Consider the following 17067-nt stretch of genomic DNA (forward strand, 5'->3'; position numbering starts at 1 on the left):
AAATGGCAGAAATTATACACAATGCTTTACTTGTTGACTGAGGTCAGATTTCTCTGTAACGACCCCGTTCTTCAGTGTCTCCTCTCTGAGAGCCTCCTTCAGCTCCTGGATTCGAGCCACTCTCTCCATGACTTTCTCCACATTCCCTTTACCCTCTGCGAGATATAAGAAACACACAATATCATTAATGTCCCCAAGATGACACGCTTTTCATAAACGGCGGCATATTACCTCTGATGTGTTCTTCCATCTCTAGTTTCAGTTGGTCTTGTAAATACTTCTTTCTGTCAGTTTCCTCTCTGTGATCACTGCTGTGCCAGTTGCGGTTCGGGGTCTGACGACGCTCCTGAATCGGTGAGAAACACAGAGCTTATCTCGTTAGACTGGAAACACACGTCATATGTTACTGTTTTGTTAAACTTGTGATGGGAAGAGTAACCTGTGTTTTGCTTTTTATTTTCTTCGACTCGTCCCTCCTTCTCTCCCATGACTGATTCTTCACAATCTGTTGGACAGATCACAGACTGTGTTTCAGTTATAACTCATTTGGTCCCTGCAGGTACAGGTATATGTAGATGTGTAGGTATATGTGTAGGTATAGGTATAATTATAGGTAAAAGTGTAGGTATATGTATAAGAACAAGTATATAGGGACAGTTACAGATACGGGCACAGGTACAAGTAGTGGTCTAGGTATAGGTACAGGCACTGGTGGAGGTGCGGGTATACTGGTACAGGTCATGGTAGCAGTAGCGGTAGAGTTATAGCTATAAGCAATCATGAGTATAAATATAGGTGTATAGGTGTAGCTATAACTTATAGCCTATAAGTATAGGTACAGGTAGAAGTATAGATATAGGTATTGGTGTAGAGATATAAGTATAGGTTTTGTTATAAGTACAGATATTGGTATAGGTATTGGCTCATGTAAAGAGTTACCTGTAGGTTTTGACTCAGCTCTGCCAGCCTGTGAGTGTTCTGAACTTCACTTCCAGCCTGTGACATCATCATGGTTTGCAGTGCCATGATTTCCTCTCGGATCTCCCGTTCGGCCGCTCTTGGACTCCAGCGACCAACAGTGGCTTTATTCACTAAGCCCCTCACCTTCTGGGCCAAAGCTAAGGCAGAGGGGGTCTCATAATCCAGAAGGCCTGGTTGGTAAGAAGGAGAAGAAGAAGAGAAGAGTTCCCCATCCGTTCAACACACACGTCCATTACTAATGAAGTTGACGATTACTCACCCTGCAGGTTAATGCAGTAAATGAGGACCGCTCTGCTGTTTCCTGTCAAGGCGTCGTGAAGGAGGAGAGGGAGGAGCTGGTCAGCTGTTGAAGCTCCGGATGAGATCTGGTCCACAACCTTCACCAGTGGACTGACTCTGGGGAATATTCAGCTGTTACCATTGAGTCCAACACATTCTTATGATTAGCTCATCATTTCCCTCTGTGTATTATATTGCCATAAAGCAGTGTGCATGAATCGCACATTCCTTTGGGTACACACACATTCAAACATTGCTGAGAAATAGTATGCAGTATGGGATGGCTACACAGGGAGTGGTGTTAAGTGAGAATACGTTTGTTTCATTTTAATGTTGCATGAAGTTGCAAGGCTCATTTATGCAAATAAATTAATTGATTTGTTTGAATGTCAGAAGATCTGGCAACATAACTTTGTTGGTGAAGTAATTAATGTGTCCTTGTTGCCGATTTCACTTAATTTTGACTTGACATGGAAGGAAAAGCACCGGTGCTCTTTAACAATGGCTCTGTTGTATTGCTGTGAGTCTGCATGAACAAAGCCAGGTCCCTGAAACTGACACAGCTATAAATGGAATTTAATTATTATTCTGCCTTTTTCATTTGTTTAGAGCTGTGTCTCTCCTGCTGCGACAGGTCTTCCGTGAAAAAGCCTGTTTTAGTTTTCTGTCAATTGACTGGTGTGTCAGCATCACTTGTTTTGTAAGGTTTCTGGGAATTTTTGCTGTATAGCAACTGCCAAATTGATAATGATTCTTATGATGACCTTATCAAGACCAGAAACAAAGAAATGTCATTAAGATTTGATATTTTTACATAAACTTTACTATAAATATTGCGGCACATATCGGCAAACATAAACGCAGATAGAAACATGTCTATTAAAGGTCAAAATCTTCCAATTGATATATGAAGAGGATTCCACTACCTCATTTTCTTCAGTGATGCAAACTTGCAAATGAATCCTTAACAGACTAAAGGATAAAATGTTACCGGTGCACAGAACAGAGCAGAGCAAGCGATTCTGGAATTAATCCAGATATTAGGCATCTCAGCAGACAACTGAACTGTACGAGAATCAAACTGACCCTCTGAGGTCCGTCCTGCTCGCTCCTCCTGCCAAGCCGAACAGCTGCAGCCGGCTGCGGCACATCTCCGACTCCTCCTCCTCCTCCGGATGAAGTTTCCACTCAACAGCCACTGAGAACAGGAAACTACATCTGAGGGAGAAACACAAGTTCCCATGTTCATGCATTCCAGGCCAGAGCAGCATGACGATGATTAGAAAACTCCTCTCGTGCAACAGTCAAATGCTTTGCTCTGTTGAAATGAAGCCAGTTCGAAGTGATTCCGTTGATGTTCTACATGGACAGAGTTCATGTGAACTACCTGTTGGACATGGAGTCTGCTCGGGCCTTCAGTGTCTCCCTGCAGGTTTCATACAGAGCAGAGGCCTCCTCTTCTGAACACACACACACCTCACATGCACCTCCTACAAGACTGGGAAGATATACATACTTGGGTTATGTTTTATACATGTGACAGTGCATACAGGGTATAAGTTTAACATAATCCATCCCAATTTGTATTTGTTACTCTGGGAGCAGGGTAATGTTTTCGCCCTTGTCTGTAATCGAGTGTGTGTGGCTGTACAAAATAACTCAACAACGGAGGGACGGATTTACACCAAACTTTGTAGAAATGTTGTATTTTATCTTTATTGATATATTGGTGTCATCATTTGGACTCACCTTCCAAGGACTGGGTGCGTTACAAGTTTTAAAGTCTGTCTGTTGGGGCTCAGAACATCCACAGCACTGCCATCTGGATAAAACTGAAACACCAGAAGTTATCCTGCACCACATTGTGTTCAATATGAATTCATAGCAACGCCGTGTCACACAAGGACAAACCTGGAGGAACGACACAGAGATGAGCAACTCCTCTTTCACCTGTGACAAGATGCGACTGAACAGCTCTGCCAGGAGCTGAGAAGAAGTCAGGAGGAAGATTAATGGACAGAAAATATCTCATCTGGCGACGTGACGTGCATTTTGGATTTTGGGGCTGCACCTGTTTGATGATGCTGCGGTCAATCAGAGAGCAAAAGCTCTCTGTGGGGACTCCACATATCAGCAGAGCTCCGTTATAACCCAAGGACATGGAGTCAGTGAGAGGCTGCAGGAGCTCAGCATGGACACTCTGCAGATTGCACCAACGTCACAATATTTAGAAGTGATGGAGAGATGTAGAGAACTTTGGTGGATTGACACGAATCGGAGCTCAGAAGCTGTTTTGTACCTGAAAGTTGTCGACAGTCACAACTTGGTCAAAGGAGAAGGACGATTCTTCCTGATTGAAAACAAACACACAGCAGTGAGAGTTTACAGAGGAGAGCAAATGGTTGAATGCTGATTGGTGACTTGGAGGAAATGTTCAACCTTATTTCTTCCTGGCGTGTAGCTCACTCCATGTCCGTCTTCACTAATAACAACACAGGCTTCACCCTCTAACAACACAAAAGAGCTTTAAAGTCAAATCTCCAGCGACGGCGTACAATATAATATATTCTACACGTTTGTTCTTACTTTACCTGAGAGTCCACTGAGAACAACTCCCACTCGTGCTGTTTCAGCTCCCTCCTGCGTGAGGATCACATCAGAGCGATCAACGAGAGACCCGTGAGAAACATGACACGCTTCATCTCCCTATATTCTACAGTTCATTCACCAACACACACTTTCTGAGTTGTAAAAAGAAGACAGTACTCACAGGTGCAGTCATGTTCACAGTGACGTCCGGAGCTTGTGTCTACTAGCTGCAGGGTCACCTGGATTTCATTACACAGGGTCTGGATTATTAATGAGCTTGAGTCCACTTTGACTGGTCTGAGTGAATGATCAGGGTTCAGTTACCAAGATGCACAGAAACTGGCTTTCTCTCTTAGTGGAATTTAACAAATGATTTTTTGAAATCATTTCATTCAGATCAGGTTTCAGTTTAGACTGATATTACTTTACTAATTCTATTATTTGATAATTTATTGCAATTCATGTATATATTGAAAACTTTCAAAATTTTTACATTCATACAGTGCATCTACGTGCATCACTTTCTATATTAGGCATGTAAACTAGGGAAGACTGGGATCAAACCACTTACCTTCTGGTTGGTAGAGGACAACCGCTCTTACCCCTGAGCCGCAGCCGCTCCTACATACTTGATCTGCTCACTAATTGAATGGGTTCTATCTGTACCCTTAATTTTATGGAAATCAGTCCAGTAGTTTTTGAGTCATCCTACTGAATAATGATTTCGTTCATGGTCAATATGCTGTATGTAATTCTTTATAGATCGGTTTTAAAGATGTCAGATTGTGGTTATATCTGCTTAAAATGCTGTCAACAAATGGATTGGCCCCGATTAGGGCTCGCCGATATGGCCAAAAATTATATCAAAATAAAATGCTCACATCAGTAGATATCGATAATTATCACAGTAAGTATCACATTATTATTTATCTTAAATTAAAAGCTTCTTTTTTCCAAGGTTGTGGTGTGAAGCTCTTCTTTAGAAGCAGAAAATAACACATTTTATCATGAACTTGAACTTTTGCTTTTGATGAAAATAGTATTGTGATATGCAATTTGCCACCATTTTTCACAACCTGGTTTTCTTCAACATTGAACCTTTACACAATAATGATATAATCAATAAACTTGAGTATAGCCTTATAGAGATATTATGTTTTGTCTCTCTATACGAACATATTCATTGCAGTTTGATGTTGAGGGGTCAAAGGTCAGGGCCACTGTCATATCAACAATCTCGTTTTTGATCCATAACTCAAGAATGAGCTAGTTTAGATTGATCACAAATGTATAATAGGGCAAACTGATGAAGAGATGATGTTTTCTATCCAAAGGTCACCTACACCGTGATGTAGTGTTCAGCAAAAACACTTTTCAGACCATTTTCCAACGTCATAACTCAAACAGATAAGATTCTGACCATATTTTCTGGGACTTGACTGGTTGGTGGCGGCAAACAACTGCGAGGCAATAATTCTGTTTCAGGCATTAGTTTCACCTCATAAAGTCTTGATAAAGGCTGCCTTGTTAGATCGTGAGGTGGAGAGGTGAACATTAGCAAAAATAAATCAGGAACGACAGTGAGCCAATAAATGGCATCAAACAAAGAGGAGAGAGAGGCTGTTGTGTTCCAGTGTTGAGCTTCACACTGAATCTCTACACACACACACTTTCTACTACTTAACTTAACCCCAGACAATAAAAATCTTTAAGTCAAGCCTGAAGTCACTTCTGCTTTTTATGACCATGTGTTGTACTTGCTACATGCATGACTTAATCTTTCCTCAAGATAACTTCTTTATAGATGGGCGACATTACTGCTGGACTGAACACAGTGATGTTGGGAGATCTTTATTCAGCTTTCTTAACACAAACATCTTCATATAAAGGTCACTGTCTCATATGTGCACTACCCGAAAGGCTTTCAGTTTCTTTTCCGTCCAAACCCAAGGCGAAATACCAAATATCAATCTACGTTTTTTTGTCCTAACTCCACCCGTCCCATCGGGTCAGGTATCCACACTCTGATGTGAACATCATTGAACAGGTTGGATCATTCAATTACAGCCATGACAGTTTTATTGAAGCTCCTTTAATTGCAATCAGTGCCAGTGACAACTTTCACATGTGAGGTCTACAGATATCACAGTTACAGTGGACATGGAGTCTTAAATCTTAAATGTGAATTTTTATTACTGTAAGCTCCTTTAAACAAACAGATTATGTAAGTGGTTAGAGGCAGACATCTTCAACCAGAGTGACCTCAATGACTGGACGATGGTGTAGGACATTGAGAGAAGGTGTTCTTTTTTGGGAAATTCGAGTGATCCGACCATTTAAACATTTTTCAAAAAACACGTACTACTAATTTGCTACAGATTATATGAATATCTAAGTTAAATTGTCAATGAGAAACCCCCAAAATAAATCAGAGAAATTAACTAAGTTTCACATTCTGACACAGCAAAAGGGCTTTTTGGTTTAATTTCAAGCAGAAGGCGAAGCAGAGGAAACCCAGAGATTACATGGAAGGAGAAGCGATCAGGTGTTTAAACCATTACTGTCAGTAGTAGAGCCACGTCCAATTTTAAACGACCGAGCCGTTGTGTCTGTTATGATTGCTTGAAGAGAAGAAACCCTTTGCTGCAGACTTTGCTTCATTCGTTTCACTGACCTGGGGAAATTAGAAACACAACAAATGACGTGTAGCAACCAACGGATCACTGAGAATAATCACACGACACTGATCTGATCAAACTACCGAACATCCAAATGTATGCATTTAACTTTGAGGCTCTCACCATTAGTGCCGAGGGCCTCCTGAATCAGCATGGGAGCAAACTGCCTCCTGCGAAGAGCTAAAGTGAGAAAAAAAAGGGCAATTAAGCAGCTTTCATGAGCCTCACATGAAAAGCAACAGATGGAGCCTTGAATCAAAAGCCCTTTAATCTGTGTCTTTACCATTTGGGCAGTCGGGGTGTCCGCGAATGTTAGTGCCCTCGATGGGGGTGCCGTTGATGTCCACACACCAGCAGAAGCCAATGGAGGACCAGCACTGCATGGGCATGTAGTGGCCCTTCGCGTCACACTTGGGCTTGTAGGCACCGAACTTCCCGGGGGTCGCCTCCATCTGGCATTTGCTCTTGGTCTGAGAAGCTGGAGAGATGGAAAGAGAAGAGGACATTTAATTAGAAATGGAATTAAGGCAATTGTTTGAGTGAAAAATCAAAGACAGTGGTTGACTTCTAATATTCAAACATGACTGACAGATGAGCATATTTGCTAAAATGTCAAACTATTCCTTTGAGGCTAAGTAGATAAGAAAGGTGGATTTACTACAGCTGTTTATTTTTCAAGAGGCAAGATATGTTATATATATATATATGTGTGTGTGTATCATATTGGACTCACAGCTGAATTTTGAAGGACGTGTTATTACTGTATTAAATCTTTTAACTTTCACCAAAGAAATGAACCCAAACTAAGAACATAATTGTGAGTTATCTCAAGCCACTGGTATCCATCTTGTTATCGCACTCAATATTTCTTTATTACATTAATATTGTCCCAGTATTTGATCACAAATCCTTACATCCCTTTAACCCCCCTGCTGCTATATAATGGAAATGTAACGTGTACCATCACAGCACCGGTGGATAAGAACATCGGTGAAGAAGAAAGTTGCACTAACCTGGCAGAGAGGTGGGGGCTGCAGGCATCTGCTGGGCCAGCTGGAAGATGAGCCAGTGACGCAGCCAGGACTCAAAGTCCTGCAGACACACAAGATAATGTTGTTGATATTCTATTTATTTTACTGCTTTGAGTTTGAGTGAGTGAGTGTGAGGCTTCACCTTCCACTCGCTGTCATTCATCTGCTGCTTCAGGCTCTGCATGTTGGGCCCGAAGGTCTCATTGAACTGTGGCAGGTGGGGAATCTGCAGGAGATCAGTCAGCTGTTTCTCCAAACTGACAATAACCGTGTCCTGGAGTTTCTGATGGGAGAGGACAGAGGGGTCAGATAATTTAGTTTACGTTCAACGTGCACCAGCCAGGATCTTAATATATTTTGTGAGCACCTGGATACAGTTATGTTGCAAATACTCTTATTTTGTTAAGGTTCCCTGTTACACACAACATCTTTGGCACTTCTGCCCGTCCTGGGATCCCTCATCCCTCTTTTTTTCCCTTTCAGTCAAATTATGATGAACGAATATGGACTGTACAAATAAAATTGGTTTGTCGATTGATCGATTGACTTAAATATAAAAATGTTCCGGTAAGCAGTTGAAAAAACCCTCACGCTCATGGGCGTCTTCGCTGCTGTGTCATCGTCGGCATCCAAAGTCAGATCCATCATCAGAGGCATGTTCTTGATGGGCATCCTCATTGAACCCACAGCTGAAAAACAAAGAAATCAAATTAATTCCTTCATAATGTGATTACAAAAAATAATTTGTGACAAACATGGAAAATGCACAACATTTGAGAAGAAGAAGAAGAAGAAATAATACAATGGGGTCAAAAAACATTTGGACCCAAGATACAACATTTGAGTAGAACTTAGTTTTTGGGTATAAAACATACACACAAATACCTGGTATATAATTATAATAATAGTTAATATACCTAAAGCTCCACAGAATATGTAATGAGCTGGGGTCAAAGCAACATTGTGGACCATACATGTTTTCATCGCAGGAGCAGTGGATGTGTTAAATGCTGACTAATAAACTGTATGATGTATTGTATGAGGGGAACTCCATATGACACCACCTGAATTTCTTATAATTACAAGATTGAGTTAAATAAAGTAAACTGATGACTTCTCCCCTGTATGAATCACCAGTAAAACTTTCATTTCTCTGTCTAGTGTTCAGGTCAAGTTCCTTAAAAATCAAACTCTCACTTCCATCTCCACGTCATTTCTACAACCCGCAACCCCCCCACCCCCCCTCCTTTTCCTCCTCCGGTTCTGAGGAAAACTGTTATCTGATAATGACATCATTATCGGCAATATGTTGGGTTATTCAATGGCGTTCTTTACCTTGGGAGGAGCGGGTCAGCTGCTTGGCCATTTTCTCTGAGTCCCTCTCCAGAGAGTTGATCTGCTGCTTCTGGCCGAACACCATGTAGGCAGTGAAGACCTGGCTGGCCAGCAGCAGGCAGGCCAGTGTGGTCAGGCCTGCTATCTTAAAGGCACGGCTGTTGGAGCTCCTGATGGAGGGAGGGGAAAAGGAAAAACATGTGACCTGAAGAGGATGACGCAGTCAGGGGAGGGGGGAGCAGGATACTAATGAAAGACACCTAAGTTGGGTTGGAACTTTTAGGAAATATAATGCTGAGGGGTTTTCTAAAAGTGCTGTGTAAGATATTTTCAAAGCATTGTTTTAGATATTGGTATCAGACGGTCCAGCAAACACAAAAGAGTTCCTTAAATAAGGCCTGACCCATGAATACAATATTTTGTAATGCTGGTCATAATCAGCCAATAGGATGTTGACGTGTCACTAGTTACTTGGCAGATGTTCCTGATTTTGAATAGGAGCGTACACAGCCAGGTGATTGGCTGAGCCTCTTTAAAGCAGGTGAACAACTGTGAATTGATTATTCGCTCATAAAAGGACAAAGGTCACAACATCTATCATCCACTCATAATAACAATAAAAGTTAAACACACTAAATCTTCTAAGTATTGTCCATTAACAATGTATATGGACGTTTGTAAGTTAGTTCCGTTTTCTCTCTCATGAGAATATTTTCAAAATATCAGATTAACACCTCCTAGATGAATGTCGTCATTGTAGTGAAATGTGAAAATGTCTAACTTATTGATCAGGATTGATATTAAAACAAACATATTACAGTTTTTCTCTGCAGTTGATTATGAACCAATAGGAATGACAGCAGCATCATGAGTTACTAGGTAGACAACTTCCCCCCTGGTGCAAAGAAGTTCTATAGTAAGAAAAAAGTAAGCATAGTAAGTAAAAATGCCTTCAGGAAAATTTGTCAACCCGAAAAAGTGGCGACAGAATAATTCGATTTTACTGCATTATTTATTTTAATTTAATTTGATGTATAACTATTGCAAGAAAACAATCGCTTCACTAGCAGTGATCTTTTTTCTATGGTACAATCGAACAAACAGCACTTATTACAAAATGGATTAATACATTACAGGTTCCTCTCACCTTCTGGGTGCAGCAGGGTTCAAAAGGGCCACATCACTGCCTGCCAGACTCCTCTGGTCCTGGGGAGGGTTTTCTCTGTCAGCCTGGTCCATCTTTACCTCTGAAGCTTCTTCACAGCAACGAACTGGAGAAAAGTCCAACTGGTCAGACTAATAAATCTTCTATAAAATGAGGAAGGAGCAGTGGACAGGTTCCTTAGAAAGGTGAAGTATGTGGAAAGTCCCTCTGTTATAAAGCATTGTGGGACGGCTCAGTGGAGCAGTGGCAGAAAAGGTGAGCTCTGATTGGTCAGATCCAAACAGCATCACTTGTTGATAGAGGCAGACTACAGTGAGAGGAGCCGAGGTTTATTTACAAGCTGTATTTCATACTTTTATCATAAAGTGTTTGTGTGGATCCTATGATATTATGGTCTATTTGAAGGAATTGTAAATGTGTTTTAAACTTTTATATTTAGATACTGTTTCAAGGCATTGTATGTGCATTATTAAATATAGAATAAATTTAAATATATATATATATACACTTGTAGATTATTTTTCTCTGATGTACTTACAGAGTGATTTATAGAGTGACATGACTTATATACCCTTTTCCTTCTGACACATTTGTCAGTAATGAGTAATCAGAATGGGAACTTCTATTTTTCAATATTTATAATCATAGTAATTTACTGTTGACTTCCTGAAACAACAGGGGGACTGCTTGTTTGGCAGATTCATTTTCCCCCCCAACTTTGATGAACAAACAGGGCCTTCATGTAAATATCTTGTTCATTTCTTGACTAAACTATCTTGTCAGGAAGTGAAACCAAAAGAAGAATCAATCAAGCACAGTAAAAAAAAAAAGAAAAAAAAAAGAAAAAATGCTTCTACCAAAGGCGTCACCAGTTGTTACAGCAGCTCTTGCTCGTTTCTTTTCTAACATAGTCACGGTCAATCAATTCAATATCATTCAACTAGAATGACACAAACCTCTGACAAGGCCAAACTGTCTTTTTAAATTCAATCAGGCTGCATCAAATAGCACAAACTATAAAATATCAGTTCACTAAATGTGAAACATCTAAATCTATTAATTATTCCCTGGGTAAATGATTAAAACATTGTGAAACTACCTATTTCTCAATGTTGTCAAAAAAGAAAAAAAGATCCTGGATCTGCCCCCTGATTTGGATCCACACCAACAATGAATGGTTTGTTCCCCGACTAAAATCACATCCTTCCTCATTAGTTCCATGGAAATCCGCTCAGCTGTCTCTGTAAGAATCTTTCTCACAGACACACAAACACATGAAAGCATAATGCCGTTGGGGGAGGCAATAAAGTTGTGTTTGGATTCAACTTCGATGACAAAAGCAAACTACTGAAAAATACAGTGGTGTTTTATTTGCAAATTAAAAAGCACCGACAATATTAGTTACACTGTAAAAATTATTGACAACAATTACAAATCTTTATCATACAGTCCAGGAGATTAGTACCATCATTGCTGTTATGTGTTATCACTTAATACTTTATATGGAGAGACTCAGTACCTCTGTACAATAGTTGGCAGTGAGAGGACATGAGAGGAAACAATCTTAGCGACACATGAAATGATCCGGACTCCCCTCAGCACAGCACTGACGTTTCACACTAGAGGAATGGGCCGATGGAGAGCGTAAACCCAAACACATTCAATAATTTAGGTCTACCCAGGGGGGTTTGCGTAATATGTACATTACAAAGTCAGGAAATAAAAAGGACCGACATGTGCATTTGTTATCACATCAGGACATTGTACAAAACTATTGCAGTAAGAGCAGCTTCTTGTTATCTATGCTTGACATCTAGTTGCAGTGGTAACAACTCGACCGACAACCTAACATCCGAACGGGGACATCGTCGGTTTGCCTGGCAACTTTACATGTTTTTCCCAGAGACAGCCCCCTCCCCCCTCTCAAAAAAAAAAGAATCTAGTAAAAGAAACGAAATAAAATATAAGACAAAATATACAGTTTCGAAGGGATTTTGAGAAGCACAGTCTTGTTCTGTACACTGTCTGAATCTGTTGACCCAGAGTGCTTGGATTAAACATACAGTAGCTAGCTTATGATCTTCTTCACAGATTATAGTAGAAGCCGGTTTTGTTAGTGAGTGTGCTTTCCCGTAACCTGTATACGCTCAGAGTCAATGTTCACTTAAATATTGTGCTTTCGACGTCCATCCTGCTGCTCCGGCTTCCACCAACTCAGTTGGAAGTGACATAAGAGGCGGCTGAGGTGAACAGTTGAACTAACTGTACAGTACATGTGGCCTATAGGGAGAAGACTGAGCTAAGATGTTTAGTTGTGGTACATTCTACAATAACGCATTGCTGTCAGAATTACAGAAACTTTCAAATTAAATCAGAGAAAAGAAAAAAAAAAGAAAACGTCTAAAAAAAATTAAAAAACAACCCCTCAGACGTCCATGTGATAATAGTTAAATAAAGACTCTGTCCTGGCACTTGTAAATGTGATAACTAGATTCTACCAAGGCCTATCAAGTAAGGCTACAACATGCAGCCTGAGTCAAGACGCCAGATCTCCCATTTGCCACTCATAAAAACATATATATCAAAGGCATTTGCAACCAATGTCTCTCTAGTAAACCAGGCTCTCATATATTAAGTCACTGTTACGTAGCGTGTTCTCATGAGCTCCAAACAACGCAACTCATAGCCGGAGACAGCGGCGGTTCTCGTTCGTCGCCCTGTCTTTCCAGAGCGGACGTCTCCCGACTGCTCAAGCTTCGGACATTTCTGTTCCCACCCTCTGATTTTCAGGAGGAAGTTCATGCGAAGAAAGAAGAGCAGGGAAGTGATTATCAAACACTGAAGGTCCCTCCTCCTTCAGGACACAGTGGAGGCTGCCAGCGTCACCATCGGGAACCAATGGCGTCTCGAGGCAGGAGCTGTCAGCCGCTGAACGCAGCCGTGCTCTCCTCCAGCCCGCCCTCCACTGTTTGCTAGTTCGGGGAAGATTTGGGAAGATCACAGTAGAAGTGTTGAGTTCTCGTGTGGAGTCCCATCCTCAACTCTCGAATTATTTCCGTTTCTTTCAAAACTGTTTGGATTCTTCAACAGTTCAGGACCGCCGGGCCCGAGTCCGTCAGCAGGGAGAAGCAGTGGTTCAGTGTGTTGAGCTGTAGGGCTGCCCCTTCTGTGGAGCTGCTACCTGGTGTGGACCAGCTCCTCCCTGAGCCAGCTGGGCAGCGGCTGGCCCATCCTGTAGAGCAGCTTCGACAGCTCAATGTTGTGATCCCGATAGTATTCCCTGAGGAACCCCTGGGACTGAAGGAGAGAAAAAAGTCAGCAAAAGAAATAACACAGGTGAAATATCGAGACATAACATGCATCTCTTGCTAAGGATCTTACCTCAGCGTCCATGTCAGGGTACCTGCGCCCTTTACTCTTCCCCAGACACTTGGTCTTGCCTCCCTCCAGCAGCTGACACCAGAAACCTTTCTTAGGATCGAACCTGTTCACAAAAGAGAATAAATTACCTTAAGAGGGGAAGTCTCCTTCAGATCCAAAGCACCTAATTTCATTGCTTCCATGTTGTTCTACTTCCTGCTGGGGTCTGAACGCCAAAGTCTATACCTTTTTTCACATTAACTTTTTATTTTCTTCAAATTCACTCTTTTTAATCTGCAAGTCAATCCTGATTTAAATGACACACATGATTACTTATTAATGCCATCCCACAGTTCCTTCACAAAACATGTTAAGGCAGTGACCTGCTGGTTGTGTAATTTATTCCATGGGCCACGTAAAACTCAAGGATCTTTTTTATAATCATACATGTGTTGAACAGTGACTGGGATCTACCAGATCCAAACAACAGCTAATATAACCCATAGAGCCCAAAGGTATAAATCTGTAAATAATTTGTAAATCTGCCATTTGGAAACTTTAAACTGTGAAGGATTGAGAGCCACAGAGGATACTCACGCTAGGATCTTGTGGTAGTTGATGACGTTGGTGAGGCTCAAAAACTTCTGGATTTTATCCATGATCGAGGCAGGCTCCGTCTTCAGCATCTGTCCATCTAAGACCAACAGCTGAGCGAGACACACACAGAATCAAATATTAGAACAGAAACAGGAGTCGAGTAGGTAAATCTGAAGAGTTTCACTCGGCTCGTTTTTCCTCATGTTCAAGAGGGTTTTAAGCACTGGTGGTAAGGATGGCACAAGCCCCCCCCCCCAATGTGCATGGAAACACACACTGTACCTGGCTGGAGTGGTAGTGGCTGAGCCAGCGGTCCAGGTGGATGGCGTACCAGCCGGGCAACAGACAGCGATTCTGGAGGACCCGTAGTCTGAGTGGAGCGTCGTGGCCTGCAGTGATGACGTCGTGGAAGGAGTATTTCAACGCCACCTGATCATCGTGGGCTCTTTGGTGCTGAAGGCGGACGGGGATGTGAGTCATTTCAAGAGGTTAAGTATGAAATCAATTCCTGATCACATTATATCACACAGACTCTTATTTAAACCAGCACATGCAGAGACATTCATCTGGGTTACCAGTGTCTGTGACTGACCTGGTACCAAGAGTAAGCTCGGTCTGCGGGGTTGATGAGGATGGTGACGATCTTAGCTTTGGGCAGGAGAGCTGCGGCTCGCTGAGCGGCCACCTCAGAGTCAAAGTAGTTGGCACTCTTCTCAAAGTAGTAGTCTGAACTGGTGTTGGAGGGCAGGGGGAAGTACTCCATGTACCTACCACAAAACATGCAAAGTGTTGCAAGCAGTTAATCGGGTGAAGTTGGCTCTCCGTAGATCAGCATCATTTCTCTGCTGCCTGTGTGGGTGATCGGCCATGTGCAACCGCTCGGCACCTCACGTACTAAAATACATCGAGCAACACCACACAATGTTAATGTTTGGTTAGCAGCCCACTCACAGAAATGTGCAGCCTGCCACGTGAATTTTGCATTCGACTCTTCAGGTGCTGAGTGTGTGAAGTCACTGATGCATCTTTAAAATAATCAATTCAACCTCCAGGAAACTCAAAATAGATAATGAAAAAATATAAAGTTAATTGTTTTGCTACTCTCGGAGCGGTTCTTTGGGGTCCTGGCATCATTTGCATTTTTACTCTTGATTTTATTCCTTTAAACATAAACATGCCATCTGTTGAATGAGAGTCAGATTAAACTATAATGTTTTTAACTGTTATTTAATGTTTAACTCTAAAGGATTTGCACAAGTTCCTTACTAACAGTTACTTAAAAAAAAAAACCCCTGTATTTTGAACATTTAAATTATACTGCATCAGAATGCATGTCCATTATTTATAGCACATAATCAAGACCTTTGTCCTCCATGACTTAATGTATTTGTGCTAATACAATATTTACACATGTTATTTTGCAGTATTGCAGGTGATCAGAGGAACACAAACATGTCGCAGACGATACTATTATGAACTCATACAAATAAAAAGCAGGATTCAACAACAAAAGAAAGATTAAAACCAAGTGTAGCTAAGCGTAGTTGATTGTTAAGTGCTGCTTCAGCACAGCCACGCTACAAAGTACCGAGGTGCCTGTGAGGTTTCTCACCAGTCGATGCCTCTGTGGTAGTTGTGTCCATTGAAGAACTGGATCTCCTCAAAGGTCTCCTTGCTGGGGTAGTTACTGGTCAGGTCGGGGTGCATGCCAAGAAACAGGTAGAGTGCTGTTGTCCCTGAGAGGCCAAAGACAGAACAGGGGTGTAAGTAAGAGGGAGAAAATAAAGGAATAAAAGAGCTGAAAAGATGTTTGAGGCAGTGCATAGTCTGTCATCTATGATCCTCAGGCCCCGACAACAAATCATTCTTCCCTTTGTACACTCAACATTCAGTCTACTACACTATTGCGGTTTTTTCTTTTCAAAAAAATTATCTCAAAATAATTCAAACTGCTAAAAAACCTGTCAATCGACTTCTACTTTGAACTGAATGAGAAGCCTTGTTCTAATTTCCTTCCGGCCTGTAGGGGGTGCTGAAGTACCGCGCCTCACCTGTCTTTTGAGGGCCGATGACGAGCAGTTTGGGGAAGCGGTCACATGTTTTCTCTTTGGACCAGATGTCCTTGTGCCTTTTGTCCTCGCAGGGATCCTGTAGCCACAGAAAGATAAACAATCCTTTGTTTTAAGTCTGGTTTTGAGCAAAAGTGAAACAAATATGTGAATTATTAGAACACAAAAGTGACATTGTTAACCTCGGTTTACTCAAATGATCTGCAGGCACAACAACAAAGGAAACACCTTTGAGGAAAACAGGTTAGGATGGGAAACAGCATCTATCCAGGCCGAGCAACAAAGCAATGCATTGTTCATGACCAAAGACATATACACAGTGTCTGGATATGATCTGCATGCAAAGGCTTCAAGCTATTTCTGTATCATGTCCTATTTAACAGAAATATAATCAGCTATATTCTATTTTTATCGCAGCAATCCATTACTAAAATGGAGGTTGTCCACCTTATGCAAACTTTGGTGTTAGTGAAAACTTAAATGTGTTGGTTACATTATGTCATCGTCAGCCCGTTCTGCTCACCTGCCAGAGGGGGTCCCTCTCAGAGGGGAACAGGCTGAAGTACTTCTGAGCCAGTTGAATAGGCGGCAGCGTCTGCATCTTTAAATTGGTCCACGTCTGCACGAACATCACCAGGCTTTTAAAGGTGTACAGGCCGAGGCGATCGTTCCCATAGTTGGACAGATGGGTCATGAAGATACTGATCTGTGGATGGACGGATCGAGATGTTTAATTCAAGGAGATGAAGATGTTCCCTGGTAGACGCTGTGCGGTACTAGACTATGACATTCATGTTTTGATTGTTTCATTCTTGTTATGTGCCTCTTGCACATTATGTGCACAGCTTGAACAGGCTGACAAGACACCAATATTTAGAAAAAGTACCCCAAAAAATAAAGAAACCAGAGCAGCAGCATCAATAACACAAATAAACAACTAATCCATCCTGAAGTTGCTTTTCCCAAGATTAATAAACAAAAGT

At 41.5% G+C, this 17067-nt stretch overlaps 3 protein-coding genes across 4 annotated transcripts in view; all 3 read right to left on the reverse strand.

Moving 5' to 3' along the window:
- Window position 1: 1 nt before the first annotated feature.
- On the reverse strand, window positions 2-4042 carry LOC133011447 (osmotic avoidance abnormal protein 3-like). The gene is made up of 12 exons (XM_061079179.1): window positions 4031-4042; window positions 3560-3610; window positions 3332-3460; window positions 3172-3246; window positions 3010-3092; window positions 2648-2758; window positions 2347-2478; window positions 1241-1377; window positions 940-1151; window positions 440-505; window positions 232-346; window positions 2-155 (listed from the first exon to the last, which is right to left on the reverse strand). The coding sequence occupies exons 1-12, from the start codon at window positions 4040-4042 to the stop codon at window positions 13-15; spliced, it is 1266 nt and encodes a 421-aa protein (XP_060935162.1). The 3' UTR covers window positions 2-12.
- Window positions 4043-5684: 1642 nt separating this feature from the next.
- On the reverse strand, window positions 5685-10258 carry cd74a (CD74 molecule, major histocompatibility complex, class II invariant chain a). The gene is made up of 8 exons (XM_061079093.1): window positions 10041-10258; window positions 8894-9063; window positions 8150-8247; window positions 7701-7841; window positions 7541-7619; window positions 6811-7005; window positions 6651-6707; window positions 5685-6523 (listed from the first exon to the last, which is right to left on the reverse strand). Exons 1-8 carry the CDS (start codon window positions 10130-10132, stop codon window positions 6516-6518), a joined length of 840 nt encoding a protein of 279 aa, XP_060935076.1. The 5' UTR covers window positions 10133-10258; the 3' UTR covers window positions 5685-6515.
- A 1148-nt stretch (window positions 10259-11406) lies between these two features.
- The window catches only part of ndst1a (N-deacetylase/N-sulfotransferase (heparan glucosaminyl) 1a), a 40808-nt gene continuing 35147 nt past the window's right edge, over window positions 11407-17067 (reverse strand). For both annotated transcript variants that reach the window (XM_061078965.1, XM_061078966.1), the window contains exons 8-15: window positions 16608-16790; window positions 16067-16163; window positions 15628-15751; window positions 14608-14782; window positions 14298-14468; window positions 14016-14125; window positions 13440-13542; window positions 11407-13355 (exon numbers count right to left, since the gene is read on the reverse strand). In XM_061078965.1, coding sequence (XP_060934948.1) covers window positions 13236-13355; window positions 13440-13542; window positions 14016-14125; window positions 14298-14468; window positions 14608-14782; window positions 15628-15751; window positions 16067-16163; window positions 16608-16790 — 1083 coding nt within the window. In that variant the 3' untranslated portion in view covers window positions 11407-13235. The remainder of the gene's footprint in view (window positions 13356-13439; window positions 13543-14015; window positions 14126-14297; window positions 14469-14607; window positions 14783-15627; window positions 15752-16066; window positions 16164-16607; window positions 16791-17067) is intronic.

Source organism: Limanda limanda, chromosome 10 (genome assembly GCF_963576545.1).
Source record: "Limanda limanda chromosome 10, fLimLim1.1, whole genome shotgun sequence".
In the NCBI taxonomy this organism is placed as follows: domain Eukaryota; kingdom Metazoa; phylum Chordata; class Actinopteri; order Pleuronectiformes; family Pleuronectidae; genus Limanda; species Limanda limanda.

Coding starts and splice junctions, on each gene's coding strand:
- LOC133011447 (XM_061079179.1), bottom strand. Junction 1,378..2,346: donor AGCAGGACGGACCTCAGAGG/GTCAGTTTGATT, acceptor AATATTCCCCAG/AGTCAGTCCACTGGTGAAGG. Junction 156..231: donor GATGGAAGAACACATCAGAG/GTAATATGCCGC, acceptor TATATCTCGCAG/AGGGTAAAGGGAATGTGGAG.
- cd74a (XM_061079093.1), bottom strand. CDS start 10,132: ATGGACCAGGCTGACAGAGAAAACCCTCCCCAGGACCAGAGGAGTCTG. Junction 9,064..10,040: donor AACCCTGCTGCACCCAGAAG/GTGAGAGGAACC, acceptor TCCCTCCATCAG/GAGCTCCAACAGCCGTGCCT. Junction 8,248..8,893: donor GCTGACCCGCTCCTCCCAAG/GTAAAGAACGCC, acceptor TTTGTTTTTCAG/CTGTGGGTTCAATGAGGATG.